General features: G+C 36.2%; 1 protein-coding gene across 10 annotated transcripts in view; it reads left to right on the top strand.

Moving 5' to 3' along the window:
- NKAIN2 (sodium/potassium transporting ATPase interacting 2) overlaps positions 1-19,093 on the top strand; it is a gene marked incomplete at its 3' end in the record, with an annotated part of 1,018,208 nt that overhangs the window by 226,694 nt on the left and 772,421 nt on the right. For 7 of the 10 annotated variants that reach the window (XM_082406281.1, XM_082406279.1, XM_082406274.1 and 4 more), the window contains one exon: positions 3,066-3,116. The exons of the other annotated variants lie outside the window; for them this stretch is intronic. In XM_082406281.1, the coding sequence (XP_082262407.1) occupies positions 3,066-3,116 (51 nt within the window). The remainder of the gene's footprint in view (positions 1-3,065; positions 3,117-19,093) is intronic. 10 annotated transcript variants of the gene reach the window in all.

The following is a 19,093-nucleotide window of genomic DNA, read 5'->3' as shown; positions in this document are numbered from 1 at the left end:
AATTCTGATCGGTATAAGCCAACCATGGTTACATGTTTAATCCCCTTGCCTTTGTCAGTGACTTTTAGAGATGGAACTGTAACCCAATTTTGGCCAAAATCTTCTTTAAAAAAAAGTGTTTATTTTTTTTCTCTTAAAAAGAGATACAGTGAACTCCTTCCCTCCCCAAAGTACATTATATTAATGAATATTTCTGATAGTTTTTGTAGAGTTTTAAGTTTTAATCCCTCATTCTTTAAAATTTTTAAGTTGAATCCTGGCTTCTTAAATTCTATCATCATGAAGTCACACAGCATGCCTCATGCTTGAGAGGATCTTATTGGATCATTTCACAGTTCATTAAAAGAACTGCATTTTAAATGGTTCAGCTGAGAATAAAAACAACCATGAGGTGCTGCAAAGCTGTTCTGTAAGTTTAGCATAACTACCCAGGCCTCTGGTTAGCCATAAAATCATTAGCTGTGACTGGGTCGTTAGTAATGATAACATCTCCTCTGATACGCACATCAGTCCAAAGACGTTCAGTTTGTTTTACCCTGTGCATCTCATAGAAGAGTCAGTATTTATGAGCTCTTCTCTTGAGAGAGTACCACTCCAGGTATGCTTTTAATCATCCGCCTAAGTACACTGGGGGGCGATCTACCATCTATAGTGACCAGAACTACTGTGGATTGATGTGATTACTGAATTTTGTTCCTGGAATAAACCTTGCAGACATTCTCTCTCTCTCTCTCTCTCCCATTCTCTCTCTCTCTCTCCCACTCTCTCTCTCTCTCTCTCTCTCTCTCTCTCCCTCTCTCCCTCTCTCCCTCTCCCTCTCCCTCTCCCTCTCCCTCTCCCTCATCGCTACCCCCCCCCACCCCCAATGGACCCCACCCCCTCTCAGTGTGCAATAACTCTATACTACTAAAGTTCTAGTCAACATTTTGTATCTTTCTGATTATTTGTAAATCTAAAATTTTTTTTTCTTTCCAGATATTTTCAACTTTGATCTGTTGATTCAGTGATCAATTTATAGAGCAAATTGAAAAATTTACAAAGCTACATAAAAACTGTTTAGATCTTTTCCAATTTTTACATTTTAAGTTTTATTTAAAATTGTATATCTTAAAATTTTAAGGCAACAGTTTGGGGAATATTACTTACTATTTAGTAAATGGAGTAAAAACTGCCAACATCAGACCTCTCTTGACAGAATTTACATGTGCAAAAGAAACCAAATATTCCCTTGTAATTGTTAATGAAAGGCCAAGGAATCATGGGCAGGTTTTGTTGAAAAAACTGCAAAATTAAAAGCCTTGAGGAAATTTGTTAAAGCTTCAAGACACTGTACTGTCAAGAACTAGTTAATTATAAACATAATTGAATTGCTGAAATTAAAAAAAGAAATCTATTTATATGCAGTGTTTGAACCTTGATTAACTTGGCAGTTTAGTGCATGCTTTCGCCCCAGAAGCAGTGATCAGTTTTTGGTCAAAATACTGTATAGATTGCTGTATGAATTCATGCCACAGTACACAATGCTAATCAGTTTTGAAGAAGCTGAAATTATATTTTTAAGTTGGCTTTGAAATAAATTTCTTTGCTCAGCTTTCTTCCCTTAAATAATATTGCTTTCTGAGGCTACTTCCCTGGACCACAGGCCTCTTCTATATACATACTTAGCCACCTCAGCAACAGCCACAACCATCATTCAACTATAGAGATGACTTTTTCTTCTTTTAATTTTTATTGGGGTACAGTCGATTTACATTGTTGTAAATATGTGTTGTAATGTGTTAGTTTCAGGTGTACAGCCAAGTGAATCAGTTATACATATACATAAACATATATCCACTCTTATTTAGATTCTTTTCCCATAGAGGCCATTACAGAGTATTGAGTAGTGTTCCCTGTGCTATACAGCAGGTCCTTATTAGTTATCTATTTTATATATAGTAGTATGGATATGTCAATCCCAATCTCCCAATTTATCCCCCCCCCCTTACCCTCTGGTAACTGTAAGTTTTCTACATCTGTAACTGTTTCTGTTTTGTAGATAAGTTCATTTGTACCCTTTTTTAGATTCCACATAGAAGCAATATCATATGATATTTGTCCTTCTCTGTCTGCCTTACTTCACTCAGTATGACAATCTCTAGGTCCATCCATGTTGCTGCAAATGACATTATTTTGTTCTTTTTTATGGCTGAGTAATATTCCATTGTATATATCTACTACATCTTCTTTATCCATTCCTCTGTTGATGGACATTTAGTTTGCTTCCATGTCCTGTCTATTGGAAATAGTGCTGCAATGAACATTGGGGTGCATGTATCTTTTTGAATTATGGTTTTCTCTGGATATATACCCAGGAGCGGGATTGCAGGATCACATGGTAGCTCTATTTTTAGTTTTTTGAGGAACCTCCATACTGTTTTCTGTAGTGGCTGCACCAATTTACATTCCCACCAACAGTGTAGGAGGGTTCCCTTTTCTCCGCACCCTATCCAGCATTTATTCTTTGTAGATTTTTTGATGATGGCCATTCTGACTGGTGTGAGGTGATTTTTGATTTGTAGTTTTGATTTGTAGTTTTGATTTGCGTTTCACTATAGAGATAACTTAATCGCATCTGTTTTGTTCCAGGTATAGTTTAAAATTCTTCACATACCTTTTCTCTTATAGTCCCTACAGCGTCTGTGTGAGGTTGGTTCTTTTATTATTTCTATTTTACAAATTAAATGACCAAAAATCAGAGATCTTAATTAATTTGCCTGCCTAAGGTACACATTGGAGCCAGTATTTGAATCCAGGTCTGTACTGCTGCAGATGCCCAGTGCTTTTATCAGTTAAATGACACTGCTAGACTTTCAACACGCCTGTCAAAACATCATACCTACCCTCTCTGGTACAGTTTCTCATCATAAAATGTAACCAATTAGTGGCATGAGCTTTTGTCTTAACATTCCCACTTCAATGGGAATATTACAAATATTACAATATGATATTTTACACTTTTATACTTTTACATTTTTATGCTTTTACAATGTGATATTAAAGTGAAATTGCCTTGATTTTTTCAGAGCGTAATTCCTGTCTCCCTCACTATGGAGGTGAAAAGAAATCATATTGAGGTAAATATTTTTTGGCATTTGAATCATGAAAATCTCTGAATTTTTTTTCGTCTTCTTGGTTTTTGATCTTGAAGGTCAGTTTACATGGTCAGGTTTGAAAACGTAAGGTTTTTTTCTAAGTCCTCATGAGTCTATTTTCCAGAGTAATAAACTCGTCTTGGTCACCTTTTACCTAATGCTATCATTTTTGTAGGGGGAACAAAGGGTATTTTAGGAAAATGGGTCATCTTATAGGTGATCATGGATCATCTTATAGAAAGGATAAAGACTTTAGATCAATTTCAATATCAGGGTGTCTATTTGGAGGGAACTGTAATCTCATATTAGAGATACTATATCTAGAAAGTCACTCTGATGAAAAACAATGTTCAATGGAAGCTAATAAAATATGATTTATTAGTGGCTTTTTTTATAGTGAACTTGAATGGTCTAGCTGCTGTAGAAGATAGATATCTTATTGCTTATTCAGTGATTCTCTTTAATACTGTTATTCACTTCAGCTTGAAATAATATCAGTACATTGAGTGATCTCTCTGTTCCTCTTCATAATATTCAAACAGAGAAGGCAGCAGGAAGCAGAGAGGATTTTTTTCCCCCTGAGATCCTGTGAAGTATACATCTGTACCTAGGCTGTCTATACTTACTCTTTGTGTTTGCAAAAGCCAGTGTGAAAATGGGTCACTCACTCTTGGTGAAGGAGAAATATTCTTCCTGCCAAAATTAATGGATATTATATCATTGCTCAGTGTCCTTTGCATATCAATATTAGAATAGAATTTTGAAACTTTTATTGGATCCATTCTCTTAACATCATTTCTCCCTGTGTAAGTTATCCAGAACTGGAGATCAGGGACAACTCTCCCTGGTGTCCTAACTTTTGTGTGTTTGCATCTTCAGAATAGGCTAAAATAGAAGTAACATAAAAACTGAGTTTCCTGCCCCAACTTCTATATGTTTCAGGATAGGATTTGGTATATATTATATTGTTATGTAAAGTCAGTATTTAATCTTTTGAAGGAAAATAAGAACCAACATAAAAACATTTATCTTGTATTGGCTATTAAATGAGTTAACGAATTAAGTGTATTCATTCAGCCAGTATTTGTTGAGCACCTACTATATTCTGGATACAGTTTAAGTCCTGAAGATAAGGCATTAAAAAAACAAAAACAAAAACAATGTTTCCTCTCATAAGCTTAAAGTCTAGTCCAAATTATATATTTTATGTCATTTCAATTTGTATAACATAAATTTCCCATATTACATTTCTTAATAAATCAATATTATATGCTGTGAGTATTATCCTCTCAAATCATCAGCAATTTTCTCTTCTAAAAGTGACCCAGAAAGAAATGCAAGTTGTATACTCACTTAGTTTACATTTTCTATGGAATTTTGAATCACATAAAGGTTTATTTTTTTAACTGAAGTATAATTGATATACAGCATATTAGTTTCAGGTGCACAACATAATGATTTGGCATTTGAATATGTGTTGAAATGATATGAAGATTTGTTTTAAAAAGAAAAAAATTTTACATTTTTTTGCCTTATAGTTTTGCTATAAAAGCATATTTTGTATGCCTTTGCTGAGAAATTAATTCAGGAATTCCCTCCCTCCCCCCATTTTTTACTGCCTTTAATTACGTCATCTAGGTTTACATGAGACTCGAAGTTAATTGAACACATGTAAAATCTAGTCATTTCATGATCATACTCCTTAACTGTGTAGATATTAAAAAAAAATTGAGTTCCAAATTCTAGTGGTTTTTGACATTTTTGACCATTTATTTATTTTTGAAATGAAGTAAAATGAGGATAAATGACAACTTATTCTCCTTTTCCGATTAAAAGCACGGGTTAGAAAAGCCAAGTTCGGTCAGCTAAAGATGAGTTATCTACAAATGAGCCTACTTGGGAACAGATTAGCAATTTAAATGACTAAGTTAATAAGATCCAATTATAGCTAATTTGCCCATCCTTTCTTTCCCTTGCCCTCCCACAGTCTTCAGAGGTTGAGTGCCTTGCATGAATTCCTGGAAGCAGTGGGGAGGTTTGTAGGGCAGGCAAGTTTATAAGGGAAACACACAGTCACATTTATTATACCTGCTGCAGCTGTATGGGCTCTGCTGCCCAAACATACAAACGTGTGTGTTTGTAATTTTTTAGCTAAAATATATGTGTATGTATACACACGCTTGTATATATATATTTATGTATGTGTATCATGTAAAGTGTGTATGTATTACGTGTGTGTGATGTATGTGTATAATATATAGTACATATACATGTGTATTATATGATGTGTGTATATCATGTAACCTGCATGTGTGTATACATGCATACGCACATACATAACTATATGCCAAATGATAGTATGATCGCTTGCTTTCCTATCTCTCCTCTATGGCTCACCTTTTCCTAAAGACTCCTTCAGTTCACACTTTTCCCAGTTTGTTGGCATCCTGCATATTCTACTTTATTGATTTGGTAATCCCCTTCCTCCTTGCAGCTGCTAAATCCTCTTACTCTGCGCCTTAACTTTTTTTTGAAAAAGTACTGTGTTCATTTTTATGGCAACATATATATCTCTGAAATGTTAACTTATTGATGTTAATAACACATCATTGTTATGTTATTTAAGATTGTTGGTGTTATCAGTAAAAATATACTTAAAAGAATTTGAGATTCTAGAGATTTTCTCATTGTTGCAGGATAGATTAACTTTACATTTTCTTCATTACCTCTGCTAAAATACCATTTTGCCAAGCACTGTGTGGCTCAAAAAAGATACTTATATGTTTAAATCACAGTTTTGAAAGTGAGAAGTTCCAGGATGTAAAGCCAAATAGTTAAGGGATTTGGGCTAGGCATTATTGAGAAAAGTGAACAAATGTGGTTTCTAGAGTTTAGAAGCAACCTCTATTAATAGAGTACCGCATGAGATAAGGAGAGGAAAGAATTGATACAGAAAAGCGATCTGAAATTAATGTTTAGGGATGCAGTAGAACACAGTATGATATCATTAAGAATTGTTAGGAAACAATTAAAATATGTTTCAAATTAAAAAATAAAAATGAGATTATGTAGTATAGTCTGAAGTCAGGGAGCCTGATTCCTCCAGCTCCGTTTTTCTTTCTCAAGATTGCTTTGGCTATTTGGGGTCTTTTGTGTTTCCATACAAATTGTGAGATTTGTTGTTGTAGTTCTGTGAAAAATGCCATTGGTAGTCTGATAGGGATTGCATTGAATCTGTAGATTGCTTTGGGTAGTATAGTCATTTTCACAATGTTGATACTTCCAATCCAAGAAGATGGTATGTCTCTCTATCTGTTTGTATCATCTTTAATTTCCTTCATCAATGTCTTATAGTTTTCTGCATACAGGTCTTTTGTCTCCTAAGGTAGGTTTATTCCTAGGTATTTTATTATTTTTTGTTGCAGTGGTAAATGAGAGTGTTTCCATAATTTCTCTTTCAGATTTTTCATCATTAATGTATAGGAATGCAAGAGATTTCTGTGCATTAATTTTGTATCCTGCTACTTTACCAAATTCATTGATTAGCTCTAGGAGTTTTCTGGTAGCATCTTTAGGATTCTCTATCTGTAGTATCATGTCATCTGCAAACAGTGACAGTTTTACTTCTTCTTTTCCGATTTGGATTCCTTTTATTTCTTTTTCTTCTCTGATTGTGGTGGCTGAAACTTCCAAAACTATGTTGAATAATAGTGGTGAGAGTGGGCAACCTTGTCTTGTTCCTGATCTTAGTGGAAATGGTTTCAGTTTTTCACCATTGAGAACGATGTTGGCTGTGGGTTTGTCATATATGGCCTTTATTATGTTGAGGTAAGTTCCCTCTATGCCTACTTTCTGGAGGGTTTTTATCATAAATGGGTGATAAATTTTGTCGAAAGCTTTCTCTGCATCTATTGAGATGATTATATGGTTTTTCTCCTTCAGTTTGTTAATATGGTGTATCACAATGATTGATTTGCATATATTGAAGAATCCTTGCATTCCTGGGATAAACCCCACTTGATCATGGTGTATGATCCTTTTAATGTGCTGTTGGATTCTGTTTGTTAGTATCTTGTTGAGGATTTTTGCACCTATGTTCATCAGAATCAGGTCCCCTGACTTCAAACTATACTACAAAGCTACAGTAATGAAGACAGTATGGTACTGGCACAAAAACAGAAATATAGATCAATGGAAGAGGATAGAAAGCTCAGAGATAAACCCACACACCTGTGGTTACCTTATCTCTGATAAAGGAGGCAAGAATATACAATGGAGAAGAGACAGCCTCTTCAATAAGTGGTGCTGGGGAAACTGGACAGCTACATGTAAGATAATGAAATTAGAACACTCCCTAACACCACACCATACACAAAAATAAACTCAAAATGGATTAAAGACCTAAATGTAAGGCCAGACACTATAAAATTCTTAGAGGAAAACATAGGCAGAACACACTATGACATAAATCACAGCAAGATCCTTTTTGACCCACCTCCTAGAGAAAGGGAAATAAAAACCAAAATAAACAACTGGGACCTAATGAAACTTAAAAGCTTTTGCACAGTGAACTATAAACAAGAGGAAAAGACAACCCTCAGAATGGGAGAAAACATTTTCAAACAAAGAAACTGACAAAGGATTAGTCTCTAAAATATACAAGCAGCTCATGCAGCTCAATATCCAAACAACAAACAACCCAATCCAAAAATGGGCAGAAGACCTAAATAGACATTTCTCCAAAGAAGATATATAGATTGCCAACAGACACATGAAAGGATGCGCAACATCACTAATCATTAGAGAAATGCAAATCAAAATTACAATGAGGTATCCCCTCGCACTAGTCAGAATTGCCATCATCAAACAATAAATGATGGAGAGGGTGTGGAGAAAAGGGAACCCTCTTGCAGTGTTGGTGGAATGTAAATTGATACAGCCACTATGGAGAACAGTATGGAGGTTCCTTAAGAAACTAAAAATAGAACTACCATACGACCCAGCAATCCCACTACTGGGCATATACCCTGAGAAAACCATAATTCAAATAGAGTCATGTACCACAGTGTTCATTGCAGCACTATTTATAGTAGCCAGGACATGGAAGCAACCTAAGTGTCCATCGACAGATGAATGGATAAAGAAAATATGGCACATATATACAACAGAATATTACTCAGCCATAAAAGGAAACAAAATTGAGTTATTTGTAGTGAGGTGGATGGACCTAGAGTCTGTCATACAGAGTGAAGTAAGTCAGAAAGAGAAAAGGAAATACCATATGCTAACACATATATATGGAAACCAAAAAAAAAAAAAAAATGGTTCTGAAGAAAAAGACGCAGACGTAGAGAATGGACTTGAGGACATGGGGAGGGGATGGGTAAGCTAGGAGGAAGTGAGAGAGTAGCATGGACATATATACACTACCAAATGTAAAATAGCTAGCTAGTGAGAAGCAGTTGCATAGCACAGGGAGATCAGCTCAGTGCTTTGTGACCACCTAGAGGGATGGGATAGGGAGGGTGGGAAGGAGATGCCAAAGGGAGGGGTTATGGGGATATATGTATACGTATATCTGTTTCACTTTATTGTACAGCAGAAACTAACACACCATTGTAAAGCAATTATACTCCAATAAAGATTTTTAAAAAAATGAGATTATGGTATACAATTAGTTTTTAAAAATGGGATAGTGATGATTTGGTGATGAGAGAAACTATGTCCTGCACTCAGACACTGTCCAGGTTACTTTTGGTGTAAGAGACGAGTTTCCAGTTTTGATTTTTTTTTTTTTTTAGCATGATGTATCAATTGTTTCAGTCAGTAGGTTATATTCCCCTGATTCAGGAAGTAATAAATACATCATTTAATATGTATATTAAATCAAGCTTATCAGGGTAGCCCTCAAAAAGTTTACTAGATATGATAGTTTATACATGTAGATCCCTTACATTTTAACACTATTGTGTGGCTTTTATAAAATGATATGCAATGAATTAGAATGCACAGAGTGAACCGTAGAAAACCCACCTACTGAACGTGGGCGTCTCCCACTACTATGTTGCATAGTAGAAACAAGTCCTCTCGTGCTGTAGAGTGCATCTTTTAAAAATAAGGAAGAGGAAAAATTAAACATTTAACAAATTAATGCAAGGAGATATATGAATAACATATGGACTTGTTTAATATACACTCATTGACTTATTTTTATACTCAAATGATCAATTTTAGAAAAAACAGGCTTTAAGATGATCAATTGTTTATGTGATGTTATACATGATTATTGGACGATAACTATGAACATTTTAAAAAAATCACAACTCTGCCATTTCAACATAGTGCTGTTCCTATTTTAATTACTCAAGTATATTTTATGATTCATTACTGGTATACATCCATTTTCTAAATGGCCCGTGTTCAGGATAAGCTGTCTTGAATCTGTGTGTATAGAAGATCTAGAGTACGGGAAATGGGTTTTGCTTTAACTAATCCAAGGCCAATTTTTTGGTAGGGATTTTGTTTCCAACTTACTAACACCCATTTTTCTCTCTCTCTTCTGTTTGTTTCTGAGGTTAAGGATTTGAGGTAGACATTATTTTTTCCTGTGCTTGCCTCACAGATCCTAAGAAGTATTGATTGGCTAGGGCATGCAATAGATGCAATCGGAGATTCAGGTCTGTGATACCTGAAGATCTGTTCTTGTCTCAACCCAAAGTATTCACAGCTCTGGGGAAACGGTGATGACACACAGCAAAGAGAACCCTCTCCCCAGGTTCTTAGCCACAAAGTCAAGATACAAAGCAACATATAAAAGTGTCATCTTTTTTTCATTTTACCTTTTTTTTTTTTTTGGGTCAGTCCCTCAAATGCATTGTTAATTGGGAAAATAATGCCTTCATGTTTGTGTTTCTCTAACATTCTCGTAACCAATTTAGTGGATCCTAGGGAAGCTTATTTCTACAGTAACTCGGTTGATTGTTCCCAGTAACTCCTTACAAAGACTACCTTTTTCTTCCCTTTCCCTTTATAATTAGAAAACTGTAACATTTACCAGTATGTACAAAGTGCATCTCATCTGTGAATAACCCTAGTCATTTGGAGTAAGCTTGTAAAGGAAGGGCAAATCAGGGCATCTATGCCACTACCCCCCTCTCCTGCTTGTAGCAGGCACTCATCATTAGTCACTGCTTTCTTTCCCCCTGAACCATACAGGTGTCACAGTTGTTCTTGACCTTGTGTTCAGACAGTCACTACTGATCAGTGTTGCACTACTGATCAGAAAAGTCTGTTTTGTGTCTCTTTTCTGTAAACATGTTAAACGTTCTCATCCTGAAACAAAACTAAACCTTGAGCACCCTTGCACTTTGGATACTGTCCATTAATCTCTCCCTTCCTTAACTCAGCTGCTTGAAGGAGCATCTACACTAGCTCTCCCAGCCTCCTCACTTCATACTCACTGCTTGGGCCAGTGTGGCCCACCTTCTGTGTCCAGTGCCCTAGTGCAACTGTGCTGCGGTTTCAGGTCAACCTGAGGCCATCCTGCCATTCAGCTCTTATCTTTCTGCCACTGCATTTGTCCATGAAACTCTCTTCTTCAGCTCCCTCCTACCGTCCTTTCTGTTTCTCTTCTTGCTTCTCTTCTGACGACTTATGAGCTGCCCACTCCTTAAAGTTGTTTCTCTGGGAAGCCTTTGACCCACTGTGGATCTCACTTTCTGGATGTCTGTCAATCTCTGTTTTCATTATTACTCAGAGTTTGAAGACTCTTAAGTCTATACCCCCTACCTTAGCCTCCTCTGTGACATTTATTTAGTCTTGTATGTCAAAGTTCCTGGTGGCCATATCTTCTCAGATAACCCGCAGGAAACTCCTGTGACATTTATCCCTCCTCTAGTCTGCCTTTCAGAGAATCCCATCCTCATCCAGTCAAATCCTCCTGGTTTGCAGGAGACAGGCATTGGCCATCACTCTCACACATCTTCACCTCAACTGAATCAGCTGTCAATTTTCAGATGAGCTCCAGAGCTTCACTCTGTTGCCCCTTTCCATTTCTTGTCCCCACTGCCCTGTCAAGGTTTATAACCTCCTAACTAGTCTCTTAACTTCTCATTCTATTGCCCTTACACATCTCACTTCAGGTAAAGAAAAATATATCTGAAATGAAAATACAACCATGACATTCACCTAATTAAAATCTTTAAGTTCCTCCCCAATACATATAAAATAAAGGCCAATCTCCTTAGCATAGAACAAAAAGCCCCTCATGATCCAATTCTTACCTAACTGTACCTTATCTAGAACGCCCTGTCCTATTTGGCCAATCTGACTTAATACATCTTCTACGATTCTATATATGCCTCATCAGCTCTATGAAGCCTTCTCTGAGGTCTCAGTCTAACCTAATAAAATCATCTTCTCTGAACCTCTGAACCTGGCTTTTTTTTTTTTTTTTTTTTTGTTCACAGTTGGTTGTATCATACTCACATGTAAGTTAAGGTGCCAATTTTAGAATCTAACCCCCAGTGAGGGGTGAAATGGGACCTGACCTGTCTTATCCAGTGCTCAAGAGCCTGAGAGAGTGATGGTTAGTACGTGGAGTCACAGTAAGTGACACCAGTTTGGAAAGACAGGGAAGCACATGGCCAGTTCTTCATATTTTTCAAAGTTGTAGATCAAATAAAGATTTAGTTCACAGCCAGCAAACATTTGTTGGTACATACTGTGTGCCAGATCTTAACTTAGATGCTTTTAGATATATTGTCATATTTGAAACCTCAGAAAAACAAAATCAACCTTTGTTTAAAGAAATGAGATTTTTATATTAAAGTAGAATTGATCAAACATGCAGGCAAATAGGGATCCTTTAAAATCTGTCTCCCCATTCATTTAATAATTTAATATTAAGAGACTGCTGACGGTCCAGTTGTTTTCACAAAACTTGTTTTCGTTGCTTCCTGGTCTTACTCAGCGGTTCTCAAAATGTTGAATGCAAAATCATTAGGACAGTGATGGTGTGCAAGATGTTGTATACTGGATTTCGTGGACGATTTAAGGAATTTACAAGGATAATTTTGTCTTTGTGTACCAAGTGTGCTTTCTTTAGAAACTGATCTCAAGATGGGATGCCAACTGAAGTATAACTCTGTTAGCTGTGAGAATTAGCTTTAGGGCAGACAGCTTCACACATATTATACAGGATGTCCCTGGAGTGCACGGACATATTCTCCTGTTGTTCTGTACCTTTAGAGCCAACTTAGTAAGTGTTCAATAAATCTTTGTTCAACTAAACTGAAGTGGAGGTCAATGCTACTGGGACCCAAAATGGAGAAGAGCCCCCTGTTCCCTTTCCTTGACTGTTAACCACACAATGATTCTTGCACTGTTTCTAGTTGGGTGGCTCTTATTCCTCAAGAGGAACCAGCCAGGTTCTCTAGCGTGTGTGGTGACAGAGCTGACAGAGGGAGGGCCAGAATGAAAGGAACCAGCACTTTTACAATTATCTTCTGGAAGAAACAAAAACAAAAGACGAAGCTGCACTATGTCTGAGGGTCATGGTGAGGGTGGAGGTGGTACGGAGGTAGCTGTGGATGGATTTAAAGATAGTGACAAAGACTCATGAAGCACAAATATAATGCCAAATATTTAGGATTCTAGGTGACCCGTATGACTATACTGATAGATATGTTTCAGTACAACAAGAGAGAGCCAGGAAGTAATCATTCCACTATGATCTTCACTAATCTGCCTAAATAGAGTGTTGATCCCATCTTTTTAAGAGTCTTTAGGAAGAGATTGATGATTATCTGCCTCGAGTTCTAAAATTTCATCTACTGACAGTAGTATCTTCTTATATACCTTTAGTTTGTTGTTGTCATTTTTACTATTTGATAAAGTAGGTAGGTAGGTAAATAAATCATTCATTTTGGAGCCTTCATTAAAAGCCTAGGGTGAAAGGCACTATTTTTTAAATTTAAGGGTGGGGACTACACAGCAATATAAAAATGATCAGTGTTGCCATATTGGTGTAATAGTGAAATAACAACATTTTTAACATCATTTGATTTTCCCAATTAAAAAATAATAAAATCTTATAAAATAATAGAACACTCAAAGGCAAGATTGTTTTTTCTGAAACATGTCTGTTTAGCTATTCCTTCACTGTATTGTCATGGCTACAAACCAATGAAGGTTATGCAGCAATAGTATAAAAATACTTCCTTTCAGGTAATGACTGTTTGCCTAGTGCCCTATTTTTGTACATAATACTTTGTGTTAGTTTTTTCTCTAGAAAAAAAATCAATAAAATGTCATTGATTAACAACACACAGCCTACATGTTTTAGTAAACTGAACCACTGCCTATTGCTGGCATGATAGACACTCTTTAATATAAAATGCTGTGTCAAAGGAAAGCATGTTTCTCATTCTTTTATCAAAAATGTAGAGAATAAAGAGGGAAGTGATTCACAATATAAAAAATTAAAAAACAAACATTGGAAATCACCTGCAGCATTAGCCATTTACAAGTATGCAGGTGTAGCATACTGTCTGGTTTCAGGGACTTGAAAAAGGATGAAGTTGAGTGTTCTATTATGTAGAGTTAAATGTGTCACATCAATGCCTTGAGATAACTTCAATGATTATGTAAAAACCAGTTAAGTTTTGAAAAACCTGTTAGAACATATCTCAGTAAAGATTATTTTGCCCTTCTCATGTTAGTTATAACACTTAAAAGATATTTAAAATAAATTAGTGATATACAAGTAGGTGGAAGAAGGCCAACCATTGTGTTTTAAGCAGCTGCTTATTCAGAGCCGTTGGACATCAATTGTATCACGGTTATAAATGTACTTCCTAACTAGCATCCAGTGTAAAATAATCTTAGAATTGGTTAACAAAGGTTAAATCACATTTGGAACATTGAAAGGAAAACTGATGAACAGATTGTTAATGGCTGATTCCATTTTCACTAGGAAAACATCATCGCATCAGAAGAAAGAAAGCCCTTTGCATTATTAAAAGCCTGTTCTGTAACACTGTTGGGAATTTGGTTGGGTCATGAATGCTGGCAGGTTGTCAGGGAAACAGGAATAATGCAACTGTGAATGCATAGTCTTCTTGTAAAATGGCTTTAGCATTGCTATTTTTTTTTTTTTGCATTGAAAGTAACTTTTAACGTGACTCATAGTTGCCCTAGAAACAAGAGGCACAGCTTCAAGCGCAGGGTCACAGGAGGAACACCAGGTTTTGGTCAGGAAGCAGAAACCGATAAAGCAATAGGTTTAGGCTAGAGCCTCTATTAGCGTTTACGCAGGAAAGGTAAGACAGGGCAGGGTAAGTAAGGATTGGCTTGTTTGAATAATTTCAGTAATATAAGGGTGTTCCCTAGTTGCTTAGTGCCTAGCCCTGGGATGATTAAGACAAAGGAATATTGCCTCCTAGGGTACAGGGAACAGAGGAGGTATGGTTCTCTGTTGGTTAGTTTGCATATCAAAGACACGTTTCCTGAGTCAAGCATTGCTACTTTTGATTGTCTAATGGCTGTTGTGGAATTTCTAAAAGTAATATTAATGGGTAAGAACATATTTTTCTAGTTTAATTACATATGGCTCTCTGTTGATATAGTAGTAATAAAAATATTTCTCAAGGTAAAGAGTATTATGCTTACAATCCAAAAGGAAAATATTTTTTTCACAACTGGAGTTTGAGATTTGTGTTTTGATAATTAACAGCATGTATTATGTATTCTTTTTTGATAATGGTATTACTGACCCATTATCATATGATGATTTGAGTTTTCTAGTAGTTGTTTGAGGGTTTGTGTTAAAGTCCGCCACATTCACATTCTCAGGGCCCCTTTTTCTAATCACTGCTGTTTAGAGAGAGGCCTGGGAGAGTCTATATCCAATGTATTTTCTCCGAGAAAAGCTGACTTTCTGATAGCATGATTGGACTCCCAATAGTAATGGCAAATACATAAAGATGAACATCTTGTAATGTATTATCACAAATCTTTATGATTCAGATCTACAGAAATGCAAGAAAAAGAGACAGTAATAAAACCTGAAGTGAGAGAGTGCTGTAAAATGGTTGTTCACACATTAGGATTTGATCTTTCCCAAACCAAACCAATAATCTGACCATAAACAGTTAAATGTTTACATTATGGGTCTAAGAGCATTGCACATGAACTCAGAAAGCCCTGATATTACATTATAGCATGTTTTGTAGTTATAGCAAATTGGTCTTGAGGAATACCTGTTTCCTCAGCTCGCTTAAGCAGACCTTTAATATCTCTAATACTTGTAGAATAAAAGTATGTATGATCTTCATCTTCTCTTGGTATTTGGGACCCTGCATCAGCTCCCCTCAAAATAACTCCTAGCTCTCCTCCAGTTTCCCTGTATCTTATTTCTTCAGATATGTGTGCTCCTCTTTTCTAGCCACCCCACTTACTATGTGGTTCTGTGCAAGGGGCTCCATCCATATGTCCTTTTGCTTTATCTGTGACTTGGTCTAAATAATAGTGGCAGATACACAAAGGTGCTTAATAACTACTAGCTAGTGTTCTTATTATCATTCTCAATTATGTGGTTGATTCATGCTGCTTCTGCCCCAAATGCCCCATATCCCTTTTGCCACCATTCAAACCCTGCCATACTTTTAAGCAACTAGTAGAATATTTTTATTTAACATTGTGCACAAGAAATTCAAGACCATATCTTTGATGGTGTTTATCAAGACTGGAAACTCACTGTATTTTAGTATTTCTTGTGAATTGGAAATAATGTGTGGGGTTCCCCTTGTGATAGCAGAGAGGGACAGGCCAAGAATCCAAAAGCAATTTGTCAACCAAGAGTATGTTATGGCAATATTGGAGGGAAAATAACAAGGGTGCTAGAAATGCATTTTGAAAAGCATGCCCTTGTGATGATGTAAAAACAGCTTAGAATTACTTGGTACTGAAAGAATAAATAATGGTTATTGTCTCTTAAGACTGATATTATGTGGATACTGTATAATTAGGAATTCTCTATTATACCTCAGCCCACATGTTATATCCTTATATCATTGATCTGATAACCACAAAACCCACATTGTATCTGGCAGGCAGGAGTTTTCTCAAGGCCAGATCTTCAGGTAGGAAATCTCTTAGAGTATAGATGTTGCAAACATGATCTTGACTTTACCTGTTTTCCTCCTGTTTACAAACTTGCATGGCCTTTCAGTTATGTAGTTTGGTTTGAAACACATATTATTTTACCATTAGACTCAGCTAACGGTATTTTCACTTGTTTTCCTCCCCTCTCCCCCTTGCTTAGGTTTAAGGGAGATTGATTGTAGATTCTCCTAGTTACCAATCCCACTGCAACTTCTCTACAGTCTAGTCCAAATATTTTTATAGTGTTTGTTTAAAAGTGAAAATATATGCCTTTACATCCAGCCTAAGGGGGCAGTTTCTTTAGAAAGAAGAACCTTTTTCACTCTGAATACAACGGATACTTATCTTTTATTGCAGGAACTAAATGAGCAGTTCATCAACTAATCTCTTTTGTATATATCTATTTTGGTTCCTTTACCAACAAAATATTTTACAAGCTCAATAGCAGTAAAAGAAACTCCTGACCTTGCCTGTTTTTGAAAGACTGGGAAGTTAAACTATACCCCAGAGCAATCAGGCATCAAAATCATTTCTTTTCTACTTCAAAAGTGTGTATGTGGTTTTTTTAAATTGCTAATAAAAGCATTACAAAGATTAGCTTTTGAAGTGGTGAGCCCCTTTCATTTATTTTCCTTCTGGTATTCCCTCTGCCTCCAGCTAAAATTTAGAACCTTAAAAATGTTGCTCTTCGGTGCTAAATTCAGTTGATGTTCTATCAAAGTGCATTTGGATTATCAAAGCTTCGTTCTTATCTTGCAGCTCAGTATTCCTGAGAGAACACTAGTCAGGTTAGAATTGACAAGCCTGTGTCTGGTCCTTTCAAGCTAGAATATGCTCCCTTCCCTAGGGTGGACCTGTCTACCTGGGCTGGTTAACTCTCCTGCGGCCATGCAGGGACAGGTGCCCCCACATGGTGATGGTGAGGGAGGCTGTGCTCACTTCCAAAAGGCAAAAGAGCAGCTTTAGCCCTTGATACAATGGAAGAGAGTCACATAGAAATAATCAGCAGGGAGAGACACAGAATGACATAAGTAGAGTCACAAAACTCAGGAAATTTGGAAACTTTTTGCTGTATTATTACCTAAAGAAGGAGGCTTAATTTTTTTTTTTTTTTTTTGGTTCTTTCAATGACTTCTGACATGGAAAAATTTGGAGGTTAATCATTCCAGTGACAATATAAGTCAATAGTTTTTCTCTTCTCAAATGTCATAAGTTAGCACCAGTGAATTTTGCTTTCATAATATTTCATGGATGCCATTTTTTCTCTGAGTCCCAATAGTTACTGGCTCCTGAAAACTTGTGTAATTTGGGATTTCTTAGAAGTTGTCTCCTTCTGAAAAAAAATTCTAACACATTACATATACTCATGGAGTGTAATCAGATTAAACCAGTATTACCTCCCGAGTGCACCAAATAGCATCTTGAGGCAGATTTGGAAACTGCATGATCCTACTTAAAGGCTTTGTTGATCCTTGGATGTCACACTATAGTAACATTTATCCAAAGACTAGAATAGTCAACTGGGATTTGGAATTCTATAATTTTCTGGGATTATGATAAGATGAGTAAATACCTTTAGAGTGATGGGAGCAAAAGTAAACCTTAAAGGTCTAAGAACAATGGTAGTACAACAAAGGGAAGCAACTGGCATGAACCCTGTGTTCAAGGAGCGTGGCAGTATATGAAAGGTCCCCTACTGAGTAGAAGTTAGAAGGATCATATGGAGGTACTTTAAAGTATTTTGTAAAAGTCAGGGTCATATGATTTCCCTGAGTTGTCTGGTGAGGCCTGATTCTTTGAGTGTGTCCCCTGAAGGAACAAGAATCATGTGCTTGCTTGAATTGAGGACAGTGAAAATGGGATTTTAACAGATCTCTTTTCTTTTTGATCTTAATCAGCCAAGCTTACCACAAATTTCACATTAATTTAGGTGAGGCTGAAATATGGTGGGTACTTTAGTGAAATAGATCACAGTTCAGCTGATGGAGAAGTTTCATTTTTACCTGGTTTTTGGTCATTGTAGACTAGCTTCCACCTGGAACTGACCAGGATACTTAAACTACATACTCTCAAAAGGAAATATGAGACCCAAGAATGATGGATCTAAGTATTGGCAAATTTAATAACTTTATATTTTATACTGTAAGATTTGAGGTAAAATCACGGGACCCAAAATCCAGAACATATTGATAATGAATTTTCTACTCTCCCTCTTTCCTCTCCTCCTTCCCCACACTCTCCTCCTCTTCACACACACACACACACACACACACACACACCTATGAATTTCATTTATAGTTCCTATGCCATAACTGGCTTAGATGAGGATAGATTCAGAGGCAATTTCTCTTGATATATAACTTAAATGCACCCAGGAAGTTTCATGTTAATGGGTAGTACATAAGATCTTGGCACCTTTATTTAGGACTGTGTACACATTGATACTTTCTAGCTTCATCAAAAACAAATGAACAGAAGAGTTCAATATTTTATAGTTGTTGCACTTAGAATCCAGGGTGTTTAACCAGCACTGTCTTCCCTGTCTCAGGAGATCTCTGACAACTCTGACAAGTTGAAATCAAAGTCTCCTCTCAGACAAGTTTTCATGGTCATGAATAAGAGTTGGGAGGCTTTTTATTCTCATTTATATTGTTTCTTATACAAAAAGGGCATTCATAAGTTTGTAAACATCTGTTAAAGTTTTTAAGTATTGATGCATGCTTATTTTAAAAATACAAACAAGGTTGCTAAATATTACCAATAAAATAAAAAAATAATACTTTGAAATACCAGCA

This window comes from Balaenoptera borealis (assembly GCF_965194805.1).
Source record: "Balaenoptera borealis genome assembly, chromosome: 9".
Lineage (NCBI taxonomy): Eukaryota > Metazoa > Chordata > Mammalia > Artiodactyla > Balaenopteridae > Balaenoptera > Balaenoptera borealis.
The sequence above is the reverse complement of the archived record's forward strand: the minus strand, read 5'-3'. Positions and strand labels throughout refer to the sequence as shown.